The sequence below is a fragment of the Enhydra lutris genome, unplaced genomic scaffold, assembly GCF_002288905.1.
Source record: "Enhydra lutris kenyoni isolate GAN:26980312 unplaced genomic scaffold, ASM228890v2 scaffoldscaffold8, whole genome shotgun sequence".
NCBI classification, from domain to species: Eukaryota; Metazoa; Chordata; class Mammalia; order Carnivora; family Mustelidae; genus Enhydra; species Enhydra lutris.
Window position 1 is genome coordinate 21,986,288 of NW_019154092.1, and position 27,200 is coordinate 22,013,487.

Consider the following 27,200-nt stretch of genomic DNA (forward strand, 5'->3'; position numbering starts at 1 on the left):
TAAACAAGCTTGTATTTACCTCTCTGCTTTTGTGCATTTTAAGCCCATCGTTCTGAGGGTTGCTAAGGAAATTCTCTTTCTGAAACACTCAAGAATTCAGGCAATTAAGTGTTTTTCCAACATCAAACAATTCCGTAGTCAGAATTTATTACCCCTCATGTCTCTCAGTGTTTCAAGGAAACATTTTCCGTTCATGTTAATTTGTTATCTCAAATGCTTTTTAAAATGAGTCTTAAGTGTACTATTTGTAAGTAGGTGACAAAGTTCTTTTAAAACTGCTTGAATAATAGAAAAAAATGACATGCTTCTTAGAGAACAAAATGGGCCATGATAGTGTGAGGGAGAACATGTAAAAAGGGATGTAATGGTTAGAATTAAAATGACGTCTGACAATTACTTTCAATTTGAACCGAGGTGAAGAAAATCAGAATTACAATACTCTTGTGATTAAACTTTGATGAGATGAAAATGTCATCATTGTTTGATGAGAATTTTTTATTAGAGTTCAAAGAATATGAATGATTTAACCACAATGTACCAACACCACAGGGCTGAATAATCTGTATCAGGTTTTCTCAACTCTTTCTTACTGCAGGTCACCAGAGGAATCTCAGCCACTCTCATTCTTCAGTGCCGCTGCGACTGTTTCATGAGATTGGCTTTTGAAACAACCAGATAAGGCTTACATCCTTTGTGATAAGTCCTGACATCGAAATCCTGGAGTAGCTTAATATGGCGAATCATTTTCAGGAGCCATGTGCTGGATTTAGGCTCAAAAGTGTTCTTTTTCAAAGACATACATTTTAGAAGCTGGATTTCTTGAGAAAAATGGGGAGATTCTGCTTTTATCCTGTCTTCCTCGCTGAACATCAAGATGCATCCCCCCACCCCCACCCCACAGGATAAGGCTATTTTCCTTTGGCCTGACATTTGACAATTAAAATTGGGATGGGATCTCACATCTGTGGAGGACAGAGCATAGTCCAGATCTCTCTGGGGGCTCTGATTCTATATAGAAGAATGCCCTGACTTAGCATGGGGACTTTTCTGTGCATGTGGGCAACTGCTGTGCTAGCAACTTATGTGCTGGGAGAGGGCAGGAGTGCGAGGAGAACCCCACCCCGCTTTTACTGTGACTGCGGGATTCCTGCCCTCCTTCCCTCCCTCTTTCCTGTCTTTCCTCTTTCCCCTCTGGGAGCTCTAAATTGAATCAAATGGTTTCTCATAGTCATTGCTTATACACCTCTATATTTTCAAAGATTGTTGTTTTCTTGAGAGTCTGAGTCAAAGGACTGAGGGGCTTCATCTACAGCCCTAGAGTTTGCAAATACGGAGGTACTAGGGGTGTGTTCGGTTCTGTTTTGAACGTGAAAATCTTTCTCCTCTTCCTGTTGCAGGAAAGGGCAAATATTGACAAGGGTTCTTCCATTCAGTTACTTCCCAAAGCTATTGCCATTGTAACAGTGTTATCACTTAGCCCACTGAAAAATAACCTTCATTTTACCTTACTTAAAAAAATATAGTCTGTGGGGCTCCTGAGTGGTTCAGTCAGTTGAGCATCTGACTTTTGATTTTGGCTTGGGTCTTGATCTCAGGGTCTTGAGATCAAGGCCTGCTCGGGGCTCCATGCTGGAGGTGGCTCCTGCTCAGGCTTCTCTCTCTCCCTCTCCCTCCACCTCCCCTACCTCCCCCCTCCCGATTAAAAAAAAAAAAAAGAAAACACAACTGTAAACTTTGTAGTCTGATCTAGGGTAAGCTCAGATGATTTTCAAACACCATTTTACTGATTCCCTAATTACGATTTTTTTTTTTTTAAAGAAACCAGGAAATTCAAGCTAAAAAGTGGAAGGTATATTGTGGAAGAGGTGTCTGTTGTACCCCTGCTCGGTGAAGAAAAAGTTTTCTTGGCCATTTGAAGTCCCTTTCAGAAACACTTAGTAAGTTTAGCTGATTTATCTTTGGGGCATTTGTACTTGAATATTTAAATAATTGCCTCGGAGGTGGTCAAAATGATAATGAGAGGTGAAGTCGGGAACAACTGAGAAGTTTAAACACACTGCGATCTCTATTGGATATGAAAAGTCAAAAGCTTGGAAAAAGCAGATATGAATGTTGTAATAGTTGGAAGCCTATGGTACCACAGGTTAAGACACAGTACAGAGCAGTGGCTCAGAGTCGTCCAGATAGACTGCCCTGGCTCAGATCCCATGGTTACCGCTTAGTAGCTGTTTGACTTTGAACAAGCTACTTATGTCCCTTAGGCCTCCATTTCCTCACTGGTAAAATGGGGATAACAGCAATACCAGCCTCATAATGTTTCCATGAGGAATGAGTAGACTAGCGTGAAGGGCATGTCTGGTGCACAGTAAGTGTTCAATAACTGAAAGCTATTATTGTTATTATTATTATTGAAATGTGGAAGACCTTATCAGTGATTTCACAACTAATCCCTGATTCTCTTTTCTGGATCAAATGAAAAATATCTCAAATAATGATCTTTATAATATTTTCAAAAGGAAAAATATTAATGAAAAATGTCTGAAATTATCCAGAGTTTCCCTGTTGGAGGAGCTAATGCTACATTCCCTTTTCCCCCCCAAGATGTTATTTTTAAGTAATCTCTACACCCAATGTAGGTTCAAACTCACAAACCAAAGTCAAGAGTCATGTGTTCCGCTGACTAAGCCAGCCAGATGCCCCAGCACTACTTTTTAAAGTCTGTGATAGTCCTGGTCTGTAGTATGTAATATATTGCCCTTTGTCAGTGTTGTACATAAGGATTTCCTCTAGCATGGACAGTATATGTTTCTTGCTACGTAAGGAAATATGGCTAATGAGAAATTAAACTGATAGATGAATAGAAGAAATGGGAGAACTCTGTGTGATTTCAGGGAATAATTTAGGGAAATGGGATTAATTGGGGTGTGAGATCCAGTTTTCGCTCTACTTTTTTTTTTTTTTTTTTTTTTTTTTTAAGAGAGAGGGATACCAGGACCAGGGAAGGGCAGAGGGAGGAGGAAAGGGAGAATCTCAAGCAGGCTACACAGTCAGTCAGAGCCCAGTGCAGGGTCGACCCCCATAACCCTGAAATCATGACCTGAGGCGAAATCAAGCGTTGGATGCTTCACCCACTGAGCCACCCCCAGGCATCCCTAGTTTTTGCTTTACTCTTCACTATACCAAGTAATTTGCTTAATCTCATTGACTCTTGGTTCTCCCATCTTTGGAAATGAAAATTAGAGTAATACCCCATTTAATGAAGATTAAATGATTGGAAGTAATTTATAAATTATAAAGCCCCATATTATTCTATTTATTTATTTATTTATTTATTTATTTGACTGACAGAGATCACAAGTAGGCAGAGAGGCAGGCAGAGAGAGAGGAGGAAGCAGGCTCTCTGCAGAGCAGAGAGCCAGACGTGGGGCTCCATCCCAGGACCCTGGGATCATGACTGGAGCCGGAAGCAGAGACTTTAACCCACTGAGCCACCCAGGCGCCCCAAAGCCCCATGCATTTCTCCTGGACCTTCCTAACCCATGGCCAATGCATTCATAAGGGAAGAAAGAATCCAGGCCACAATTTCCATCTGTTCACAGATGAACTGCGTATCTCCCAGAGTGGAGAGATTCTTGCATCCACTCCTCCAGCCACTGCTCCATCCACCTATCCACTCACCATATTTTCACTGAGCCCTAGCCATGTGCTCTCATTATGCTCTCCATAAAGCTTTGAAAAATCAGGGCCATGGTTTCTCAGAGGTTTCTGACTATGTGCAAGGAGAACTCAACTCAGCTTTCCAGAGTTCTCAATGTCTCCTTAAACCTGAAGACATAGAAAAATGGAAAAAAAAAAAAAAAAACCAAACTAAGAATTATTCAGGTGACATATGTTTTGGACATTTTCCAAACAGGATAATTACCTAAAATCAGTCTGACATTTATATCTCTAGCTTCCCATGCTTGTTAAAATACTTTTCTTGCTGAAATACTCATTGAGCTAAATTTCATCTAACATCTGGCCATTATATAAATATAGCAATGAAAACATGTCTTGTTGCCTACACATTAGGTATAAATTTTAGAAATCCAATTAGTGTTTTATTCTTTCTGTGCATTTTTTTTTCTTTGATTTTTCTTTAGTGCTGGAGCTACTTTTAGGCTCCTAACTGGAACTATAAGAATTCAAATATTTAACCCACATCTACACAACAGCAAAAGCAACTAGATTGAGGTATGGTGCTTTGTAGTATTCCCTAATGATTGTGAGATATTCCTTAAGTTCTTTATTCATTCATGCAATGAACATATATTGAGCGAAGTGTCAAGCCTGGTGCTCAATGCTGAGGGTAGGGGGTACGGAATAAATAAAATACCATCTTAGCCCTTAAGGAGTTTAGAAGCCAGTAGAGGAGACAGATACCTACACAAGCTCCTTCACTACAATGTGAAATAGGGCTCTTGCCATGTTGCCTAACACTGACGAGTGCTGTAAGAGAGGTACGTACCCACCCGGCTCCAAAGGCATCATTTGCTACTCACCTGATGGGTGGCACACTACGTAATTGATTGTCCTCAATTCTTCTCTAAGGGTCTATAGCTTCTCAAAATTGAGGAGCCTCTCAAACTAAGAACCCAAGGGAGTGTCCCAGTATTCCCTGTGCCTACATTATCCATCTGGGTAGGCAGAATCTGCCAGATGTCCTAAGGATCGATCCTCTAGTTAGCAATACCAGCCTCATCTGAGTCACGGTTGTTAACATCTTCACTTTTACACTCCCTGTAATGCCAACTGACCTTCAAGGACCTATTCTGCATGGATGTGAACATTTAGAAGTAAGTCCGCGAAAGCACAATGCTCATTGTGTACATCAGGGCCTACCATTGTGTATCCTCTGCAGCCTTTCCAAGAATGCATTCCCTTATGTAGAGTCCACCAGTCTTTCATCTGGTGATGATTATACTCAAATATCTAAACCTTTGGGTCATTCTCAAGGATGCTCTTACATTTTAACTTGGAAAAACTGGGAATGAATTTTCAAACATTGTCAGATGCAATGCTTACTTTTCAAACATTAAAAGTTTATTTGCACAAACTTAGTCGTATGAGATACAAAGTAATTCATGGAAAGCAACCACAATGCTAATACTTAATAGATTTTTCCAAATATTAGATGTTACAGTTTAAATCACAACATTAGCTCTGATGTTGGAATAACATTTCAGTTAATAAATAATTGTGACTATAACCATATGTTCAGTTTATTCTCACCAGTTTATCATGAATTACAATTGTGATTTGGGTCATAAAAGTGATAAACAATTATATTTTCATAAACTGCATGTTTATTTAATTAATCCCGAAGAGAATCTAAAAAGATATTCCAATGGGTTATAGAAATTAGGTGTAATTTTCAGCTCTTAGATTTTAACACGCGTGGGTAACACTATGACTGCTTTCCTAGGGTATGGTCATCTGCAAAAGTGAGTGGCCACAGTTTTTGAGCCTTGAATTAAATGTCTTCTATGTATTTCAGAGAACTATGAATTTCAGAAGTTACTGCTATTTTGGGGTGATCTATAAAGTATTACAATACCAATGCAAGCACACAAAATTTGTGGTAAAGAAAGTGAGTTTTGTATACTTTCAAGATAGTAGTCACATCTTCCTAATAATTTTGATGCCATACACATATTAGGAAAGAATTACTTTCAGACTAAGATATTCTGAATTTGCCTGATCTATAGTGCTTATAATGAGAAGTTATATTGGCCTTGTATCGTCCGCTAAGGCTGTCTCTTGAGCTCCTACTGTCATCTTGTTGTCACAAAGGCAATTTCTCTGTCAAATGTTTATAACACACGGGGGGTAGTATCAACACGAAGCAACAAAGGGCCTCGCCAGGATTAATGGTAGTGCTTGAATTTGTTACTCTATTTGGAATTTTCTTATGTTACTGAATTTGAACCAGTAGTCTAAGTTGCCTGCTTTCATGGCCTAAGAGAATATTCTGTCCTATTTGGAATCAGACTCTAACAATTAATCAGATAGTTTAATGCCACATCTATGTTATTCAAATATTTCTAATCCTTTCATAACCTTTTCCAGACAGCTAGGACCTATCGACGGCATTAGAAGAGTCAGAAAGGGGAAGAATGTATGAAAAGTATCCAATGGTAGAAACAAGGTGTAGGAATCTTACATTTAGCCAACAATTCAGGTACCAGACAATATTTCCTTCTGTTGTAAAAGTTTAGGACTCTGGGGGGCAAAAAAAGGCAACTTCAACAATGAAATAATACATTCAAATGTTGGGCCCCAAATATTTAGGAAAGCCCCCCAAACTTAAAAATGTCTCTTACCCTTTGTACTTCTTTTGACAAACTATATACATTTTCATTGTAGGGACCATCTTACAGTTTTGGGGTGCTTGTATTTTTCCATAGGGAAGAGACACCCGGCATTGCTTCCTGGCTGGGTATAATTCATTTATGTCCTTCCAGTTTTTTCTCTCTGATCTCTCTTCTGTCTATCTGTCAGCGGCTCTCTCCTGGGAGCGGCGTGATGCACTTCATTAATAAGAAGGGATTAAAGGAAAAAGCCCTCGTCTCCTAATACACTTGGATAATTTGGTGCCATCCACAAGGCAATAGACCCCTGCTGCATAGATGTCATTAGAAAGGTACAATTTCATTACTTTTTACTGGCAGAGCCTTGAGTGAAATACAAAATATGTTGTCTCATATGCAGGGGAAAAAAAAGTACCAAAGCTTTCATTCACTCTACACCTCTAAAATATTAGAACGCAAAAATATATTTTATGGTTTTTACATTTATATTGCCTTCCCTTAGTTGTCCTTGAAATCAAGCTTTTATTAAATACTGAGCAAAATCAAGATTAGAAGAAATTTATTTACATTCTTAAATCCTAAATGAAATTCATATATTTTTATTAACTAACACAAACCTACTAAGTGCCAGGCACTCTGCTGGTGGCTGGAAAGCAATTTACAAAAACATCATTCATGCCTTTTTTTTTTTTAAGCACTAACTTATTAAATACTCTAACTAGAAGTGAGTATAAAAGTGAGTGCATAACAAGTAAACCATATGGCTGAATAAAATGGATTGTAAGCCAGCAAATTGTAAGCATATTAAAGAAATCTTTTTAACTTATGCTTGTTAACATAACTGCTGAGCTGACATATTTGACCTGGCTGATAGCATTATGTTTTGAGCTTACATCAGCGCCCCCCCGCCCCACCCCCGATTTTCAGCCTTTAGTGGTATACTGTGCAAACATTTGAAAAGACAGGCATAAACCATCATGAGAATCTCACCCTGTTTCCTATAGATGCCTCCCCAAACAGGAAATGATCCATGGGTCTCCCTGGTTGGAGACTGTGGCGGGCCACACATCTGAGCAAATGGCCTGGGGTATAGGAATCTGCCATGAAAACCACCAGTGGCACTCCCAGGCCTTGCCCTGGTGTGGTGACTCCCTGGGGACCTCAAGCATCACTTTCTTAGCACCGAAGAGAATCAGGTTGAACAGTGGTCCATTATGTCACTGCCACAGACACGCGCCTGCCACTAACACTAAAAAGTGGCACATGTTCGGAGCCGTGTATGGGAGAAGAAAGCCCTTGATTATCAGCTTAATTCCAAGCCGTTCTTTGCAGGGCTGGGTTTTTGCTTCCCTACTAGCTGTGTTTTCAGTTAAACTGTCATTTGCAGCTCTTTGTCTAAGACAAAGTCTAGCCTGGGTGGTTAAGATGATAGAGACTGGGGTTCCCAGAGACCATTCTACTAACAAGGCACAGCCATTCAGGAAGAACGACAGGTCTCAACAAATACATGAGTTAGTAATAAAAATGCTTAAAAACAGTGTTGGGTTCCTAGGTACAGTATCTCTAAAAATGAAAAATCAGTTATCTAGCCCGCTCTGCTTATGGAGTGTTCTCATGTCCTCACCCTTGCACTCTGTAACCATGGCCTTCCTTGTTTCTCCTGCATTTTCATTCATTAAAATACCATCACACGCCACACTGAAGACTATCAACGAACCTATGAGAAGTGAGAGAGCAGCAGAAATGGGGGCCGGGCAGGGCCCCACCTAACACCTTCCAGAGTGAGCAGAGCTTAATAACAAAAAGTTAGGATTCAGCTAGTTATGTTCTTGTTATCAAAAAGAAATCTCAACTAATGTTTAAATATAGACAACCAAAGTCACAAACAAACACCCCCCCCCCGTTTTGCCAATAAATTAAAAAAATAAGCAACATGGTTAAGTGGTTAAATGCTTTGATTGTTAACCTCATGTGGTGTATTTGAGGCTGGGCACTGAAAACAGATCAACTATTTGATTCCAGAATGTAGATTCCTTTTTCCTTATGATTTTTTTAGAATGGCAATTTTCCCTCCACTCCAGTAAGATCATATGAGTCTATTTGTCCTGTTTGTCTTAATAGCTATTTCTTATGATTTGGATGTTTTATTAGGTAGAAACAATAAATATACAGGGTGTCTAAACATTCTTCAGATTTCTGGGCTTTCTGTCCGCACTACCTTGGGCACTGAGGAAAAGGAAGGAATATTATGAATTGGAGTTCAGGTTGAAAGTTGGGTATTTGACATATATAAAATGGAAACAATTCATTAACAATGACCCTTGTTAATGTTGTCTTGCTGAGGTAGTTCACAGTAAGGGACTGCTCATAAAAGAGCATGTTATATTTCCTCTCTTGAATGTGCATGACTCTGTGACATGCTGTCCCTTGCCATTGAAAAACTTGACTTAATGGATTAAATACTCAAACAAGGATCAACAATCCCAGGGCCATGGTAGAGGAGGATTAAGCTGATAGGTATGTCTCTAAATTCTGCCAGGCAAGACTTAACCAAATCTTGATCGACATTTTAAAGTGATTATTCATGGATGGCAGCAGGATTCACTGGATTCATATTTGCTTTGGGGACACTTTAGGAAGACTTCTTTTTTAGATTTGGAATTCACAATAGGTTTCTTCCATTCCTCCTTGGTGGAACAAAGAAATATTTCTTATCTACCCTGAATAATAAGACATGAGAAAACAACCCTGCGCATGGCTAATTTATAACAAATCTGTTTCCTTAATGGGTGGAAGGAAATCTGAGGACTGTTCTGAGGGTTCCTGTCTGCTTTCAGTGCCATCTTCTAGTCATACTGAAGACAGCACCTCGCCCGACGGGTCTTTCCCCTTCTTCTCCTCGCCCCGGTCAATGTCAATCACGTGCACCACTCCGGGTTTTAGGATCAAGTCGTCAGTCTCTACCTGACTCCTGTTGTCCTCCACCTCCATGTAGCTCCCCTTCGTTTGCTGGGCAGCTTTGCTGAAGGCTTCTTTCAAACGACGTTTGAGTTCAACATCTGGACAGAAGACATACTCATAAAGGCCACCAGCGAGGACAGCTCCTATTATCGGTCCAACCCAATATATCTGGGGAAAAGATGGAAGAGTTATGGAGTGAAAGTGGAGGAAAACTATTCCTTTGAACAACTCACGAATCTAGAGCCTAGCTGGATGACATTAAGGGAGCCAATGTGCTGTGCAGAAGAAAGCAGGATTGGAAAGAATATAAGAAAATATATCATCTGCACATCAGAAATCCATAAACTGCTAAATAACATGTGAACGGAAAACAGGGAAAGGCTGTTTTCACTTTTCTTGCTTTTATTAGTTATTTCCTTTCCATTTCTTGATAATCATTAAAGTTGAGATAGCTCCTTTTTGGGGGGGAACGGCACATTAAATGTGCACTAAGAGTTCTTCAACTGGAAAAAAAAAAGAATTTCTGGAGAGTACTTTTCTTATTTCCTTAATATTGCCATCTTACGTTGGTTTCCCGTCTAACTGCAATCAACACACAGATGTTATCTTTTGAGATCTAGTTATTCAGCAGAGTGTGATCGATGGAATCCCAGCTCCCAGCTCCACCACTCAACAATCTGGTGAGTTCTTGCATCAGTACATGACTTCTTAAACCTTAATTTCCTCATCTGCAAAGTGGGGATTATAATAATGCAGACCTCATGGGTTGTAAAAATTCAATGGAAATAATCCTTGTAAAGTACTTATTCCTTCCAATTTCATAGCAACTGGCTCCATTCCATGTTTCCTAGACAATATAAAGTTGTATGTGAATAGACTGGTGATAAGTCATCTCCTGTATGTTACATGATTTCCTTCCCTAAAATCTGGTGATTTGATTTAATTGAAAACCTCATGATTTGTTTATTACTCTTCTTTCATCCTCATGGTTCCTACCATGGTCACTAGGTGAAAAAAACCCAGTACCTTGTTTATGGGTGATGGTTAGTTGAGGATTAGCAACTCTATAGGATTTTTCATTCAACAAATGGAAGCTTTTTATCATACCGTTATTGTGTTTAGAGTAAACTAAATGTTAAGTTTTGGTAAACTTCAACATTTACTTGGAGTACATATATGCGGCAGAAAAGCAGACATTCTTTCAACAGATTCAGCGGAGCAATGGAAACCTCGTTTACTGAGCCAGCTGTACTTAGTCTTTTTCTTATATTAACTCCCATGATTCCAACAGGAACCTTTGAGGTAGATATGATTATTGTCCTGATTTTATGGGTAAGGAACGGACACCTTGAGAGGGCAAGAAGCTTGCTTAGGATTTCATGTTACCAAGTGCCTGAGCTAGGATTTCGGGTCTGTGTGAGTTTAAACTTCTCTTTTGCACTACTGCCCTGCTTTTTAGGAGACTCCCCTTTTCTCAATTGAAAAAAAATAGAAGGAATGCTTCTGGCTTAAGACACTCTGTAAGTGAATTTCATGTAGCATCCTCACTGATAATTCTAAAGAAAATTCAAAATTTGAGCTGTTGCTGATCTCATATACTTCACATGGAAACTCTCAGTAGAGTGGTTACAAGGACCAAGCTCCTTGTCTTGAACAGAAAGAAACCATGTAAAAGTTGACCTTCTCCCTGCCCAATCAGAGAAGAAACTAGATCCCTCCTTTAAGTGTCTTTGCCCTCTGATTGTTAGATATGTTCTAGTCCCCATGCTACGACTCCCACAAGGGAGGCAAAGGTCTTCTAAATAATTAATTAGATGCATCCCCAAAACTCCAACACAGAAGACATCTAGTTATACACTCCCCAAAAAGAGCAAATCTCAGTTTCAAGTGTTATTCCCAAACAAAAGTCATAACGTACTTTAAAAGGACTTTCAAAATTTATAAAGGTAAATAATTTTTCTTGATAAAAATATAGATATATGGAAAGTACGAAGAGGAAAGCTGAAACAGTGTCATTACACTATCTAGAAAACTTTGATGTTATTGTAGTCTATCAGTCAAGCTCTCTGTCTGTAAATATGCTATAAATTAGTTCTAAAATCCACACACCTATTGCTACAGAATGGGCCTTTGTGTTCAGTGGGATCAAGTTTGTTATAAAATAGCAATAAGGGGAAACCTTTAATTCAGTCAACAAGTTAAGAAGTTTCCTACCAGTCGAATTTTAGCTAGCCTACCACAACCACTAGGTAATTAATAAACATATATAATTTCACCCACATTTTAAAGTCCTCATAACTGACATATTAATTTCAACTCGCTATTTGTCTAAATTGTAATTGTAAAAATAGTTTGAATTTAAGAAAGTTGAACTTACAGTTGTACTTTTACCATAAATAACTATATACTGCCCCTTAAAAATTTCCATTCCTGTTAATATGGCAAATTTTGAGACATAAATGGAAATATCAGTGGCAAAATGACCAATCCTGTGGATGGTATATATTGACATTCTTTGCATGGTTGGGTCCAAAATTGGGCTTTTGAGCACTGACTCTCATTCTTTGAGGATTGAAATTACGTCTAAAGGCTCAGTACACTTTCTGAGCAGCAAATGTCGATAGTAGTGGTGAGATTTCCTCTCATTTGTAACGTGCACTGCGGTTGAGAGGATGTAACTGGGTCAACAACGGCTGTATGAATGAAATTAAAACACAAGTGACATATAGTTATATTCTTGAATTAAAAATAAAATTTGTTAAAATAGCCTTCACAGCACATCAATGACAATCAAAGGCAGCCCTACCTGAGGCTGGCTTACGTAAGTGTCCTGTTTTTACTGGTAATTTTAAGTTAGTCTAGGAGTAGCCTTAAAACTGCCTTATTATTCACTTAATGGATTTAAGTTCCTGTGTTGTAAGAAACAATTGAAATAGAATGGATTGCGGTATTTAGAAATGGACATCCTTATGCTCTGGAAGCCCTGCCACCCCATAAATAAGTAGGTTAGCCACGAGACTGGAAAGCATGCCTCTTCGGAAAGTCATTGATGTTTCAGCTATGGTTATGGTGATAACGGCATAAACATTTGCATCATTTATTCCTCTCCATCTGCAGTTCAAATGCTTCCAGCTCACATACTATTAATTGGGTTCATGGACAGTGCTTTTAAGCATTTATTTCTTCTTTTTTTTTTTTTTAATTTTTTTGCAAGTGTATATTTTGTTATTGCCAGGAAGGCTTTAGTTTCAGTGATTGAAACTCCGTATTCACCAAACACCCTGATTTTTGCTTGTTCCCCATAGGTAAGTCTATCAGATACAGTGCCCAGAGCAGTGCTGATTTAAAAAGAAAGACTATTATGGAAGGCCCTGAATAGATATAAGATATGATGTTTTATAGTAAATCTGGGCTAGTCTCTCCCTGGTCTCTATGAAAGGCGTAGGAAAGTGGGGAGTCAAGGTTGGAAGGGAGTAAGAAAACTGGCAAGCAAAGGAAAAAAAAAAAAGAGCTCTGTGGGTAATTGTCCCCAACTGTAGGAGCACAGGAATTATCAACATGATGGTTACCCAGTGGTTTTCCCAATTTCCCATGATAACTGCAGGTCCAAAGGATCGCGCGGGGTTCATGCTGGCACCGGTGTAATTGATCTACAGGAGAAAAGAAAACAGCTTCAGACATTGCGGAGATGGGACTAGTAGCAGAAAGCCTTCACTGCAATTTGCTACTATTTGCCAAGTCAGTTAGAGGAACTGTCAAGATGTTAGCAGCTATATCAACATTTCTCATCACAAAGTTAAGAAAATAATCACCTAAAATGGACAGACGTGGCTGGATACTAAAGGACTACAGCTGTAAAACACAACATCTTTAAGCCAGCTCTAGGGTGAGGGCAAATGAAATGAGTCAATTATTTAAATGGACTTGGAAACTTACTGCAAATAAATGTCCAATTGCAACAGAAAATCCAATTGCTAAAGCTACTGAACCAGTGACATCGGTCCGTTTGGAGTCACAGCTGGCAAAAATAGTAAACACCAACTGAAATGTGATGATCAACTCCACCAGGAGACCGTGACCAGCGGTAAGATTTCCATGAACCTAGAAAGAGAAAAAATGCTCCATCTGAATTGAAGCATGAGTATATTTTCTGTGATAACATATCATAGTGAAAGGCATACTTCATCACGGAAAAAGCAATGGTTAATTTGAATCATCTCTTCTACCCCACAAGTGAGATGCTCCCCCTGCTTCCAAAAAAAGAAAAAAAAAAAAGGAATACATTTCCACTCATTTTGGGTCATCACAGATAGTTAATTACTTGTACAATGACCAAGCGGGAATTTGTGCTGAATGTTCTTTTCTACAAAGGAAGCAAAAGTGTGCCACTGCTGCACTTAACTTATAAAGGAGTTTCTTGAGAATCTTATAATTGTATAAGGCAATGATTAAATCCATTAATTAGGTTTAAATTAATTAATATACATTTCAATTAAAATTTAAACTCTGTGTGGGTTTTTTTTTTTTTTTTAATCAATCCTGGTGCTGAGCTAACAACTGATGTTCCTAACCAGTTAAGGACAAAACTAGGATCAAGCGCCAATTTATTGTTCTAAGTGTGGCCCTTGATGTAGATCATTTTAAATCTCATGAATGTGATAGGAAACAAAATTGTTTCTTCTGCTAGTGCACCAACAAATAGTTGTAATAAAAAATGCCTTAAGCTAAATATATAGTCTAGTATAGTCGCTAGGATGGGAGCAAGAGCGAGGGGAAAAAAACCCCACAATTTTTGTGCAACCTAGCCTAATAATATTCAAGTCACTAGATGAGGAACAATGATTATATATGGATACAATCAGTGTTGCTGGGATGAGTTTTCAAGCATATCAAGAGTCATCAGAAATCTTCTAAGAAGAAATTAGCAGTTTTAGGAAATTCTCTCAGGCTATTGGGGTGTCATGTAGCAGGGGTCTGCAAGAAGCCTGAAGTCCTAGTTTGAAAATAAGAGCCAAAGATGCTACCGTGGTGACCCCCAAACCCCCCACCACACTGGAAGGTGTGACGAGGTAGAGAATCCCGGCTCCGATGATGGCACCCAGGCACTGGGCTGTGACGTAGAAGACAGACTTGGCGATGCTGATCTTCCTGGTGCACACCATGGCCACTGTCACAGCGGGGTTGATGTGGCCGCCGCTGATGTGGCCAAAGCACTGTACCATAGTTGCAATGCTGAGTCCGAAGCAAAGGGAGATGAGAACCATGTCGACAGGTAGGGGCTTTTCTGTTCCCCCCCAGTTGATGGTGGATCCCAGGCTGAGGAGAACAAAGATGAGCATAGCCAGAAATTCTGCTGTGACTGCCTTCCAGAAAGCTTGAGTCCAGACCCCTCTGAAGGCCACCATGATGTTCTCTCTTCTACACAATGGTCCACACTTACTGAAAAGAAAACAAATGGTATCAGTCTACCAAAGCAGGGTTCACGAATTTGGGTGAAGACTCCAGGCGTACATGTAATCTTGCCCGACTGTGGGGAATGGCCCTCTCAAAGGTTATTTGCATATCAAGAAAGAATGCTTCCAGGAAACCTTCCTAATTAATGGTCTCCTTAACAGTCAAATGGTGACGCTGGCCGCCTCCTATTTAGTAGTCAAAGCTCTTTCAGTAGCACCGTTGAGTGCCTAGAAAGGGAAATACGGTTTCTTCAGTTTCTTAAGGAACGAAGAAGGGAATACATGTACTTGAGAGCAAGAGTTAATTCCCTCAGAGTAAGTTTTTAAGTTTCACTGTACTTTTAACATGCCATTTATAGTTTGAACGTAAAGCAATACACACACAAAATGGGAGGGGTTTTTTGTTTTGTTTTGTTTTGTTTTTTTGCCGTTTTGCCCTTGGTTGCGCAAAATGGCATTCTGAAAATGGATTTGTGGAGCGCGATGCTCCTCTTCCCCAGCAGAGACTGCGGATTTCGGGAGCAGGCGCGCGAGGAGGCCGGGGTGCTGAAGCTGGTCTTTGGAGAGGCCCGGTCGTCCCGTGGAGGGGAGCTCAGGGTGACTGGCAGGGGCGGTGGGAGTTGCCAGGGCCGGAGCGGCGACGGGGACACGCTCTCCGCCTCCCTGGCGGACCTGGGCGCGCGGCGCTGGGCCGTGTCAGCCTCGGGCCGGGAGTGGGGCGGGGGGGGGGGGGGGGGGCGGCCACCCCTGCGCGGGTGCCAGGTGGACAAACAGTCGCTGCCCCGCCCCCGCCCCGCCCCTGTCCCAGGCGTCCCGGCAGCCGCAGCTGCATCCTGGCTTGCGCCGTGCTTTTGGAAGCCTGGGGGACAGTCCCATCTTGTGCCCGACCCTTTCTCGACCCCCGACGTGACCCCTCAGACATGCTTCCCCAAAGAGACCCTGCAGGCGGGTATGGACGCCCCAGGCACCTGGTCCGCGCCCTTCAGGGCAGCCGAGTTCCGGGACCGGGGGACGCCGGGCAGGGGGCAGTGGCCCTCGGAGCAGGAGGCTGCACGGGGACTGGCTGTTCCCCGGCGTCTTCTTGGCGGCCTTCTCCTCCTCCTGCGTGGCCCAGAAAGACGGCGGGGACCTTGTATGTGTATTGGGGTGGGGAGGAGAGTGGGGTGCGGCAAGCACTTTCTTCCTCCAGTCTGTTTTCCTCTTAACTGTCCGAGGATCTTCGGAACTGAGAAGGGATCGGGTTTGAGGATATTAATGCCAACTGCTGGTTTGGGTAAGAAATGGCTAGAATTCCCAATGTGGGGGACAATTACTCTAGTTACCCCATTATTCAAGGCATTTAGCCTTATCCTTTGCCCGTGATAGTGGTGAGAGGGAAGGAGTGTGGAAACACTGATCACCAGAGGGCTATGAAAAAAGAGTTAGGCGAGAAAGCCAGGTATTTGAACGGATTAGAGTTACTACAGCTTTTCCCTTGATGTATAAGGAAGAGGAACACCCCCCACCCCCACCCCGCGCCCACCCTGGGTTCTGGATGAGCAGTGGGGAAATGCTGGGCCAAAAGAGCTAGGGAACTCTCCCTTGACCTTTAGGATCTCAGCTCAGCCTCTGGTTTGATACCGGGCTTTGCTTCCGAGTTGGAAGGAGAAACCCATTTTTGGCCCAAACCGGGCGGCTCCGGAGGGGGCACAGCCTGCTCTGCCTGTCCTAGGTGTCCCCTGGCTGTGAACTCCTCTAAGTAATTACAAGAAAGCCCAGCTGAGAGGACAATGGCATCATATTCCCTAGAGAAAGAGAAAATAAAGAGCCAAAACAGCCCTTGGAATGGAGCAGGAAACATGCCCTGAGGGAGACATTAAAAATATCCCCAAGGGGGAGAAACTTAAAGAACTCACAGATTGAAAAGAAGCTAGGAATGAACTGAACTCACCAGCAGCCCTGGCTGCTACCACAGGTGCTGGTCGTCTATGGCTGGATTAAGTGGGAAAAAGGAAGAGGACAAAGCAGAAAGCCAAGGAGGCTGGTGGGCAGGACACCTCAGGTTCCTTTTCAACAGCAAGGTTCACCAGGAGAGGCGGGCTCTGGCAAAAGGCCGCCTCCTGGCTACACCCTGGCTCCCTCACTTTCCCCAGCCCCCCAAGTTCTCTCTCCCTGCCTCTTCTCTCCCGCCTCTCCAGAGACCTAATTTAAGAAACTCACTTGCTCTTTCAGCTTTAAATTTTCATCAGCCAGAGAAATTAAAACAACATCAAAAAATAAAAAAAAATTTAAAACCCCAATAGATAAATATACTCCTAAACAGTGTTTTTAGCTTTTTTTTTTTTGGAAAACCCACAGAATCTGATGTCCTTCCAGGGCAGAGCCAACAGCCTCCGTTAGCTGTGAACCCCAGGGTTGCCGGGCAGCTCATACATACCCCTGACCTTCCAAGCGCTCACCTCGGCAGGCAGAGTCTGTCATGGCTCCTGTTATTATCGGCGATGCTCCCTTATGCGTTCACACTCTCCGAAAATGGATCAACACTATTTGTTTTGCTTCTCTCGCCCCAGAACAAAGGGGGTTTGTTGATGTGTCCGGGTTGTACTGAACCAGACACATTACTTTCTAGCTGAGCACACAGCCTGATCCACTTCTGGACAGCTGAGCCTCCCGGTGAGTAATTTTTCTGATGAAAAATACTGCAGATAGATTTCCTTCCATAGGGTAATTTCCCTGTGCATGCACAGGTCTCAGATATTTGGAGGATTTTGCAACAAAACATCCTTTTTTTCTTCTCCCTTCCCTATGCCTCTCTTATGATTATGCCAAGTACCCAGATCTAAAAGAATCACCTACCTGCCCTATAGTTGCCTTCTAGATTCTGTTTGAGAAGACACATATATCTATAATAAAAGAGTTTCATCTTTTGGCCCCGCGCTTTGTTCCCTTAAGGCAAAGAAGGACTTACCCCCACTGCCTTGCTGCGGGTCTGCCACTCATGCCTTCCCTGGCCAGAGTGCAGCTCTCATTGCCTGCCCTGCAGCTCCCAGTGCACTGGGAGTCAGATTACGGCCACTTGTCTGATTGGGTTTTTGGAGTGTAGGGGTGGAAAGACTCTGCACCATGTGGCAATCGTCAAGTTATATTTGAACTTGAAATAACTTCTCTCTACCTGATCACCCGAGACACAGGGCATTTCAGGAACACAAAATGTTTGCTTACATTGCATTTCTTTAGCTGGTAATCTTTGAAACTGAGGAGTTCCCCCAATTTTATTTCAATTCTTCTCACCACAATGGATTGCTGAGAATTTGTCTTGTTTGGTTATGTGTCGTAGTTGAAATTTGGCACCTATGAGAAAACAGATTTGTGTTATCCAGCAGTTGAGATGGGTTGAGATCTGGGCTGTAGTATATTTGCTTTTGAGAGGCTGAATTTCCAGTGGCTTCTTTTGAAGTTTTTGATCTGAGAAGTAGCGTTTTAAGTACAGTAGATAAGTCCATTTGTACCTTGGTAACACTGATTTGGATAATAGGAAAATAGGAAAAATAGGAAATAAGACTATTCCAGGGTGCTCCACTGACTGTTACGTTAATAACAATTGTTGAGTAAGAAGTAGCAAATTTAAAATATGGAGGTTGGGTGGGGATAAAATTTTTGGAAATGGAACGCAAATTTAATATCTGCAAACCTAGGGACAAGACTGACGACATCATTTGTGGGGCCTGGTTCGGAAGAATGCATCACAACTATGATTTTCTGTTTTTTCGTCTTGTTTGGGGACTTGGGATTTGGGAATGGGTGAAGAGCCATTAGAGAGGGATGAAAATTTTGAGTGTGAATTTCGGAGGAACATTTTATTATTCTCTCAAGCATTCTCAGATAACAAAAGTTGTTGACTTTACATCCTTAAGAATGTGGTTGCACAGTATGGTTGTCCATGGGGTGGGGGTTTAGAGGATTAGCCTTGTTAAAATGTTCTCCCTGAAGGTAGGAATAAATTCTGTCCAGAGGGGGAAGGGGTCATTGATGTGAATTCACAAAGAACATGTAAACAATTTGATGTTGATTCTTAAAGCCCTTAATCATTCAGATTTTGGAGCACGATTAAAAAAGAACCGGGTCACAAATATTTTTTAAAAATTTGAAAACTTCCATTTTTTAGACAGAAGGGCTAATCGCTCTGACCCTAAGACCAGAGTCAGAAGTGACTCTGAGGTCTATGAACCCAAGGACAAACGATGCAGTGTTTAGGTTCTTTCTTGTGAATGAAGCCCATGGTCTTCTCTCTTCTCCACAGGAATCCACCATGAGTGGTGCTCCCTTGGGGCCACTGATCACTGAGAGGACGTTTTTCAGGCCCACTCTTTGCAGGTTGCCCTAGGCTCATTAGCATTCACTCCCTGGCCGTGGCAAGTTCCCGTCACCATTTTACAAAGTGCCAGCAAACTTGGTTGCCGCGGTTTCTCAGACTCTTTCCCTTTCTTCTGGCTGGCTGATCACTGCCCTGGTAGCATGTGTTGACAGTCAGTTCCTAAGGGATGGCTATTCCCATCAAGGGAAGGGCCACCCTCATTGGCACCAACTCAAGCACTTATTAGTACTCTCAGCAGAGTGGCTGAAAATTGACCAGGGATTAACCCTTCACCTACTGGAGGTAGTTTTTCTTATCAGGTATTACTTACTGTCTTTTTAAATATTTGAGGCAGTGTTACCGATTCTCCGGCAACCTTTCCAGTCTTGTCCAAAATTGCTGCTTGCCTGACTTTTCTTTGGACTAGGGACAGCGTTTCCAGTAGGATTTTCTGGGGCGATGCAGGCAGGATAATGATGGAAGAAAACAGTTTTGATGTGCTCGTGGGGGTGGTGTGGGGAATATGAAGTGAAAGCCTTGGTGAATGCGAAGAACAGCTTCTAAGTCGATCAGTTTTGTTTTTTTTTTAAGATTTTATTTATTTGACAGACGGAGATCACAAGTAGGCAGAGAGGCAGGCAGAGAGAGAAGAGGAGCAGACTCTGCTGAGCAGAGAGCCCCATGCAGGGCTCGATCCCAGGGTCCTGGGATCATGACCTGAGCCAAGGCAGAGGCTTTTACCCACTGAGCCACCCAGGCGCCCTAAGTCGATCAGTTTGGAACTGGCCTGGGCTCAGGGCCAAATGAGATCTGGAATCTTAAAATTTTTTAAAGGTTTTATTTATTTATTTGAGAGAGAGAGAGAGAGCATGAGAGAGCACAAGTGGGGAGAGCAGCAGAGGGAGAGGGAGAAGCAGGCTCCCCACTGACCAAGGACCCTCCATCCCAGGACCCTGGGATCACGACCTGAGCTGAAGGCAGACGGTTAACTAACTGAGCCACCCAGGGGCGTCCTGGAATCTAGTCCCCGCCCCCCATTGGTAACTTGAAAAGGGCATAATTCCTTTAAAAAAAAAATGGAGTCACAACTTACTGATTACATCTTTTTGACTTTCTTATTGTACAGTGGTCTGATCTTTGGAGGGAGGATCGTAACATGGCACATTAATTTAAGATCAGTGTTCCAGGAGAAAAATGAGAGAAGAGTAAATGAAAATTTCAAGAGTACTCAGCCAAACCCAGCTGATGGACCCGATTTGCTTCCAAATTTTTTATGTAACACACCATACTGTTTTCTTTTGGTGCTAATGTATTTCTTTGGGGTTTGTGGACTCCTTCCCCCACCTTTGCCCTCGGAACTTTTAATATTTCTTCATGTATTCAGACACTGAAGTAACACAAAAGGATAAAACACACCAGCAATGCCTCAATACCAGACGGGAAGTGTCTCCAGGCTGGTGGGGCAGATTCAATCGCAAGTCATAAATCTTATTTTGCTTTTCATGAGTCTCAGCATCATGAATTCCCCCCAGAGCACTTATATATCAGGAGGTTCATTAAAAACCAACAAATAAACAGAATAACAGCAGGAGCCACAACCAGAACCCCCACAACAAAGGGCTTTAATCGAGCTTTGTTCCCTTGTCAAAGAGATGTTGCCTTACTGCTGCCATTCAGAGTGGCTTCCAGAAATACAGTTTGCCACCAAAAGAGGGAAATAAATATAATCAAAGAACCCGCAAGGAACCCAAGCCTTCATCTCCCATCTCTCAGGAGGGTGAATCTGAGGGAACTGGGGGTCTTTCCAATGGACATGGAAACTGTCATAGGTAATTTCTCGCCCCGTCCCCCTGCCCCAGGGATCCAGGTCTTCCCTTTTGGTATAGCAGGCACATTTTCCTTGATCCAGGTCCAGGCAGACTCTGCTTTGGCTGGGGAGTTGTACTCTGCTGACATTTAAGGCAGGAATTCCCTGGGAAAATAGTCAACAGATTCTTTTGGTGCTGCTGGCAGGGGTCCAAAGGGTTTAGGGTTCCCCTCTCTGGACGAATGGGGAGAAAGGGAGGGAGGGAGGGAAAGAGAAACAGAAGGACTTTATTGAGTGACTGTATTTCATCTGAAGCTTGCACAAAAAAGCAGAAATGTGCCTGGGTGACTGGAACCTTTTCTTACCCCTTATCTCTTACCCCAGCTTTTATGACAGTTCACAGTTTGGTTGGGCATTTCAAAGGCCACTCAGATACCCTCAGTGGAAAACCAGTTCTCTGGGAAAGCAAAAGACTTTGGGATCTAATGGGTTACACCAAAATATTTTAAATGATTGATCTTCAAAGTGCAGTCTGTAATAGTAATTGTACCAACATTTAAATTAAATTTGAACCTCTGAAGAGGTAAACCCATGTTTGGGTGATAATTATCACTTGTTATCCTACAGGAAGGCTCAGAATCCTCATGTTTTTAATAGCCTAACCAAGATATTCCCAGTTTCAAGGAAAGAGCAAGATGTTTATAATTGGGGGCACAAGGGAGCTGTGACGGGGGAGTTAACAAAACCAGTAGGCATTAAAAAATACTTTGGAGTAATGCTGGAAACAGAACATTTTCTAAGAAAGGAGCAGAAGTGGTCATAATCTGTGACCACAATGTGGTCTTTCAGAGAACGTTCCTTGTTCTCATAAAACTTTTAATAATTCAGACAAAATTTGCTCTTTCTACCTTCCTAAATCATCATGGGTCCTTCCCTTTGACCTCTGTAATTCTTTTTTTTTTGAACATTCATACAATTGGAAGAAATGTGCATCTGAAGAAAATCGCAGGGCCTCCTCTAGGTGGCAGTTCTCATCATGGTTTCCCCTTACCCAACTGTTCTCTCTAGCTCCCTCTTAGTCTGTATGCCTGCTGTAGGGGACCATACTGTGGCCACATTTTGCCAGCTTCCATCTTTAGGGGACCAGTTAAGGTTCTCCTTGCATCTCCATTCCCTTTTTTTTCTGTCTTTGGTACACAAATCATACGTACGTAAAATTTATTTATTTAAATAAAATTTATTTAATGAGTAAATAAATAAAATAATAAAAATATTATATTAATATAAATATTATATTAAATAAATAAAAATGTATTTAAATACATTTTATTTAAAAGATTTTACTTATTTATTTGAAAGAGAGAGAAAGAGAGTGTGAGCACAGGAGGTGTGAAGGGGCAGAGGGAGAAGCAGACTCCCCGCTGAGCAGGGAGCCTGACATGGGGCTCTATCCCAGGACCCTGGGATCATGACCTGAGCTGAAGGCAGATGCTTAACCAACTGAACCACCCAGGTGCCCCCCTCTGATTCTTTTTTAAGCACTCCTTGACATTTATCTATTCCTGGAAATGTACCCCCTGCAAACTTGCCCTCTGTGATACTCTACGTCATGACTAGGTAATGTCTTTGTCTCTCATTTGCTGGTGTTTTGGTGCTAGTTTACTCTTTTTCTCTTTCCAGGTATAAACTGAAGTTGTGGGTGATATATGTCCCATTAAATTCCTTACTGTAACGATGATGATGATAATGGTGCTGATGATGAAGAGGAGGAAGTGACAGCAGTGATTTTGGTGACAGTATGATTGTGCAGGAGAGGGAAAGGAGTAAGCATTGGTGGTTTGGAAGTATCACTTCTCTGTTATTGGCTCTGGGCCCCCTGACCTCCCTGAGCTGCTTGTTCATATGTGAAATGGAATGGAGTGTTATCTCCATCCTGTCTTTTTGTAAAGTTATGGTAAGTCCAGATGCACTACTCACCCCATTTTTGTTTTGGACCACCTCTACCATGGTGTGCCCCTACAATACTTTGGTTCCCCAAATTCCATCACACAATCATGCCCAGCATGCCGGAATAGTGTGTTTATTGTTAAATGCCATCATTAGTCTGGAATCAGAGTGAGAGCAGGGAATACTGTCTGAGTCTTCTCAGTGGCTAGTTAACCTCAGTAATTAATTGCTGTATCCCCAGCACCTAGTGTAGATCCAAGACACATTTTAAAAAAACACCGTGGAATATATAAACCAGTGAAGGAGGCTCCAATAAGGTCATATTAGCAGACATGCTTTGCAAACAGAATTAGTAAATGGAAATAGTGATGATGCTTATGATAAAAAAGTCAAGAAACTTATCCAGACCAAACCTTGAAAAAGTCATGTATTTTTCATCTCACTTCCCACTTACAGAATGGAAGTTTTTAGCACAGGTAAGAATTCAGAAATAGTAAGTTGTTAACATACGTGTTGTTCTTTGAAATAAAGAGCTACTTAACTGCAAAGTATGAACATTAATAATAAAATTTTATAAACTTCAAATGGGCATAGATAATTCCAAGGCCACACTTCAGAGTTTAAGGAAGAAGTAATATGTATTTTTTTAAAAAGCCTTAATTATTTAGAGAGAGAGCGAGCGAGCGAGCAAGCAAGCACATGGCTGGGGGCAGGGAACAGAGCCCTAGGTGGGGCTCAATTCCAGGATCCTGAGATCATGACCCTGAGATCATGACCTGAGCCAAAATCAAGAGTCAGATGCCCAACCAACTGAGCCACCCACGTGCCCCAATAAGTAATGTTTTTAAAACCTCTGCTTTATGGATTAATCCAAAATGTCTTGACAAATTTCATTTAAAAAATAAGAAACTGACCCATATGTTATCTCCTCATTGTCTTAATAACTCTTTGGGGATGACAATGTCTGGCATTTATGACTTTCACATTTCCATGCAGGCCACTGAGTACTGCTAGGAGAGAGAACACCAGTGACAATTGATTGTTTTGCAAATCAATAATTTCTCAAGCCCACTTGGTCCTAAACATCACCCAGCAAGCCCTCTCATTCTCCAGTCATGAAGGAGATGAAAATTATCGGCAAGCAGGGACCTTAGCTGAGATAGAAAATGACTCTGGCTTTTCCTAAGTAGGGGAGACTTTACTGAAAGGATATTGAGACTCAAAGAAATGAAGTGGGGCTGGAGAACCAGCTTGCAAGGGGCCACATCATAGGCAGCTCCAGAAGCCGAGGCAGGACCTGCATCTAGGCTGCTGGGATGGGTGGCCGTCAATAATTCTTCTTCTTGCATAATCCCTTTTAGATGAAAAGTCCCAGGAATGAGCGCTCAATCTTATGGCATGGGGAGAGGTGGGTTGATTGGGGAGAGTCACCCAGAGTTATTTGGCCACTGAGGCCACACTCAGTGGGTGAGAGTTGATAAAGATGGCAGCTAACTCTTTTTTTTTTTAATTTCTTTTCAGTGTAACAGTATTCATTGTTTTTGCACCATACCCAGTGCTCCATGCAATCCGTGGCCTCTCTAATATTATGAGACTGACGCGTTACCTACTGCGCTAACGAGGCACCTGCCTCTCTAATATTAGAGGCAGCTAACTCTTTTATAGAAACTCGCGTAGTCCTCACCTCCCGCCATTGCTGACGCCCTCTCTTTCTACTCATACGGGACTGTGTCAGATTGCGGAGGCTGCCATGACAAACAACACAGACTGGGTGGCTTAGACAACAGAAGACTAGAAGTCTCTGCGTAGGTAACTCATATTTTGTTCTTCAAAATTCAAATTCAGTTTCACTTTCTCTGTAAAAACTTCCCCGTTCCTCTGATTTTTTTAAAAAAGATTTTATTTATTTATTTTACAGACAGAGATCACAAGTAGGCAGAGAGGCAGGCAGAGAGAGAGGGGGAAGCAGGCTTCCTGCTGAGCAGAGAACCCAATGTGGGGCTCGATCCCAGGACCTTGAGACCATGACCTGAGCTGAAGGCAGAGGATTTAACCCACTGAGCCACCCACTCACCCTTGTTCCTCTGATTTTATTTAGATACCATTTCTCTTTTCTCTACAACACCTTCTAAAATAGCTTTGTACACTTCTTGGGGTGCCTGGGTGGCTCAGTCAGTTGAGCATCCAACTCTTGGTTTCAGCTCAGGTCATGATCTCAGGGTCACGGGATCAAGCCCCAAGATGGGCTCTGCTCTTGGCGAGGAGTCTCCTTGCTCTTCTCCCTCCCCTTGTTCATGCTCCTGCTCCCTCTTTCTTTCTCTCTCTCTCAAATAAATATAAAAATCTTTAAAAAAAAATCAAATAGCTTTGTACCTTTCCAATTTTCAAGCATGTAAATCCCAAATTCCCCCCAAAAGATGTGGGGTACCTCAGTAAGGAGGTACAAAAAGCAGAGGCTTTAAAACTAGTACTTGACAACGAACAATAAGAATTGTGCATGGGGTTTCCAAATACAGTTGCCATAGTTATAAATAAACTGTTTGGCAATTAATGGTTAATGTCTATGCCTCTAACTTAAGAAAAAATTCCTTAGGACAAAGATTTTGTGTTAGATTTGTTTTTGTTTTGTTTTTTGATTGTGAAATAAACTATATTGGGAGTTTTTTTTTTAATATTATTTATTTATTTATTTGACAGACAGAGATCACAAGCAGGCAGAGAGGCAGGCAGAGAGGGGGAGGGGAAGCAGGCTCCCCGCTGAGCAGAGAGCCCGATGAAGGGCTCGATCCCAGGACCCTAAGATCATGACCTGAGCTGAAGGCAGAGGCTTTAACCCACTGAGCCACCCAGGCACCCTATATTGGGAGTTTTGTAACTGCTCTAGTTTTGTCTTCCTTTTTTGTTTTGCTTTCATTAAAACAAATTTATATATATATATTTTATTTATTTATTTAAAAAAAGATTTTATTTATTTATTCGACACACACAGAGAGAGATCACAAATATGCAGAGAGGTAGGCAGAGGGGGAGGAGGAAGCAGGCTTCCTGCTGAAGAGAGAGCCCGATGCGGGGCTCGTTCCCAGGACCCTGAGATTATGACTGGAGCTGAAGGTGGAGGCTTAACCCACTGAGCCACCCAGACGCCCTTATTTTATTTTTTCATTTCAAATTTTTATTTACATCCTAGTTAGTTAACATACAGTGTAATGTTGGTTTCAGGGGTAGAATTTAGTAATTCATCACTTACATACAACACCCAGTGCTCATCATAACAGGTGCCCTCTTTAATACCCATTATCCATTTAGCTCATCCCCCTGCCTGCCTCCCTCCAACAATCCTCAGTTTGTTCTCTATAGTTAAGAGTATCTTATGTGTGTTATTTTTTTATGCAACCCTGGAAAAAAAAGAAGGTGGTCAATACATTTTGGTTGGTTAAATGAATAAATGAATGAGTGAGGAGTTTACCAAAGTGGTTTCACATGTTTTTCTGTTTGTTAATGAGATAAGCAGTCTTACTTTCCTGGTTTAGATGTGAGTTAATGGAGAGTTTGAGTGATCTGGAAGGTCAGAAACCAATTAGACCAGATTTGTCATATATTAATATGTCATATAAGTACATTTCCTATCTACTATTGGGCTGTTGGCTGCTTTTGAAGTACATTAATTCTTTCAGGGTACAAGTGTACCTTTTCATATATTGTTCCACTTATTTGAGAAACTGGAAAGGAAGTTTATGCTTTGATTTTCTTTTGAAAATAGAATAATAGTTTGTAGAGGAATTGGCTAAGTTGGAGTCATTTGATAGTCTTTAACAAACACAATCCTATTCTTGTTAACTGGTTAGATTATCTTATTTTTTTAATTAGCCTTTTCATTTTAATTGGGAGAGATTTAAAAAAAGAAGTGTAGCGAATCAGTAGTGTAGACCTAATGAACAATGAGTCCTGTCCCTGTCTGAGAGTGGTTGTACAATAGAACATTATAACAAGGTACAAAGAGTTTATAGATGTGCTCAGTATAGTTCATAATTTTGTTGTCACAGTTTTCTGTGTGCTTTCTAATCACCCAAAGGGACATATGAAAACCACTTTATAAACTTACAAGAGCAATATAATGATTACTTATTATTATTGATAATAATTCCATTTTCAAAATGAGAAATTGTAGTGTGGAATAAATGAAAGAACTCTACAGTGTCTTGGTGCTAACAACATTACACCCTTCGATAGCATATTACATTATGATCTCACAGAAAAAGTTTGCAAACCTCATGCCGCCCTTCTCATTCTGCACCATATTTTCAGTAGAGAGAGTGCTGCATTCAGTGGCCTGTGGCTCATTGGATATT

General features: G+C 41.5%; 1 protein-coding gene across 2 annotated transcripts; it reads right to left on the bottom strand.

Moving 5' to 3' along the window:
* Nucleotides 1-8,187: 8,187 nt before the first annotated feature.
* Nucleotides 8,188-17,854, bottom strand: LOC111142638 (aquaporin 4). 2 transcript variants are annotated; one of them, XM_022495949.1, is made up of 5 exons: nucleotides 17,712-17,854; nucleotides 14,336-14,750; nucleotides 13,248-13,412; nucleotides 12,881-12,961; nucleotides 8,188-9,479 (listed from the first exon to the last, which is right to left on the bottom strand). In XM_022495949.1, the coding sequence occupies exons 1-5, from the start codon at nucleotides 17,741-17,743 to the stop codon at nucleotides 9,201-9,203; spliced, it is 972 nt and encodes a 323-aa protein (XP_022351657.1). In that variant the 5' UTR covers nucleotides 17,744-17,854; the 3' UTR covers nucleotides 8,188-9,200. The 2 variants fall into 2 exon arrangements, with proteins under 2 accessions (XP_022351657.1, XP_022351658.1); XM_022495950.1 differs by lacking the exon at nucleotides 12,881-12,961 and having other exon boundaries at nucleotides 8,269-9,479; nucleotides 17,712-17,743.
* Nucleotides 17,855-27,200: the final 9,346 nt, after the last annotated feature.

Bases quoted from the DNA above. Each gene is read 5' to 3' on its own strand.
- LOC111142638 (XM_022495949.1), bottom strand. From the start codon at position 17,743: ATGAGTGGCAGACCCGCAGCAAGGCAGTGGGG. The intron at 14,751-17,711 runs GTAAGTCCTTCT...TTTTCTTTTCAG, and splicing joins CCCGCAGCAAGGCAGTGGGG to TAAGTGTGGACCATTGTGTA. The intron at 12,962-13,247 runs GTAAGTTTCCAA...TTTCTCCTGTAG, and splicing joins CAATTGGACATTTATTTGCA to ATCAATTACACCGGTGCCAG.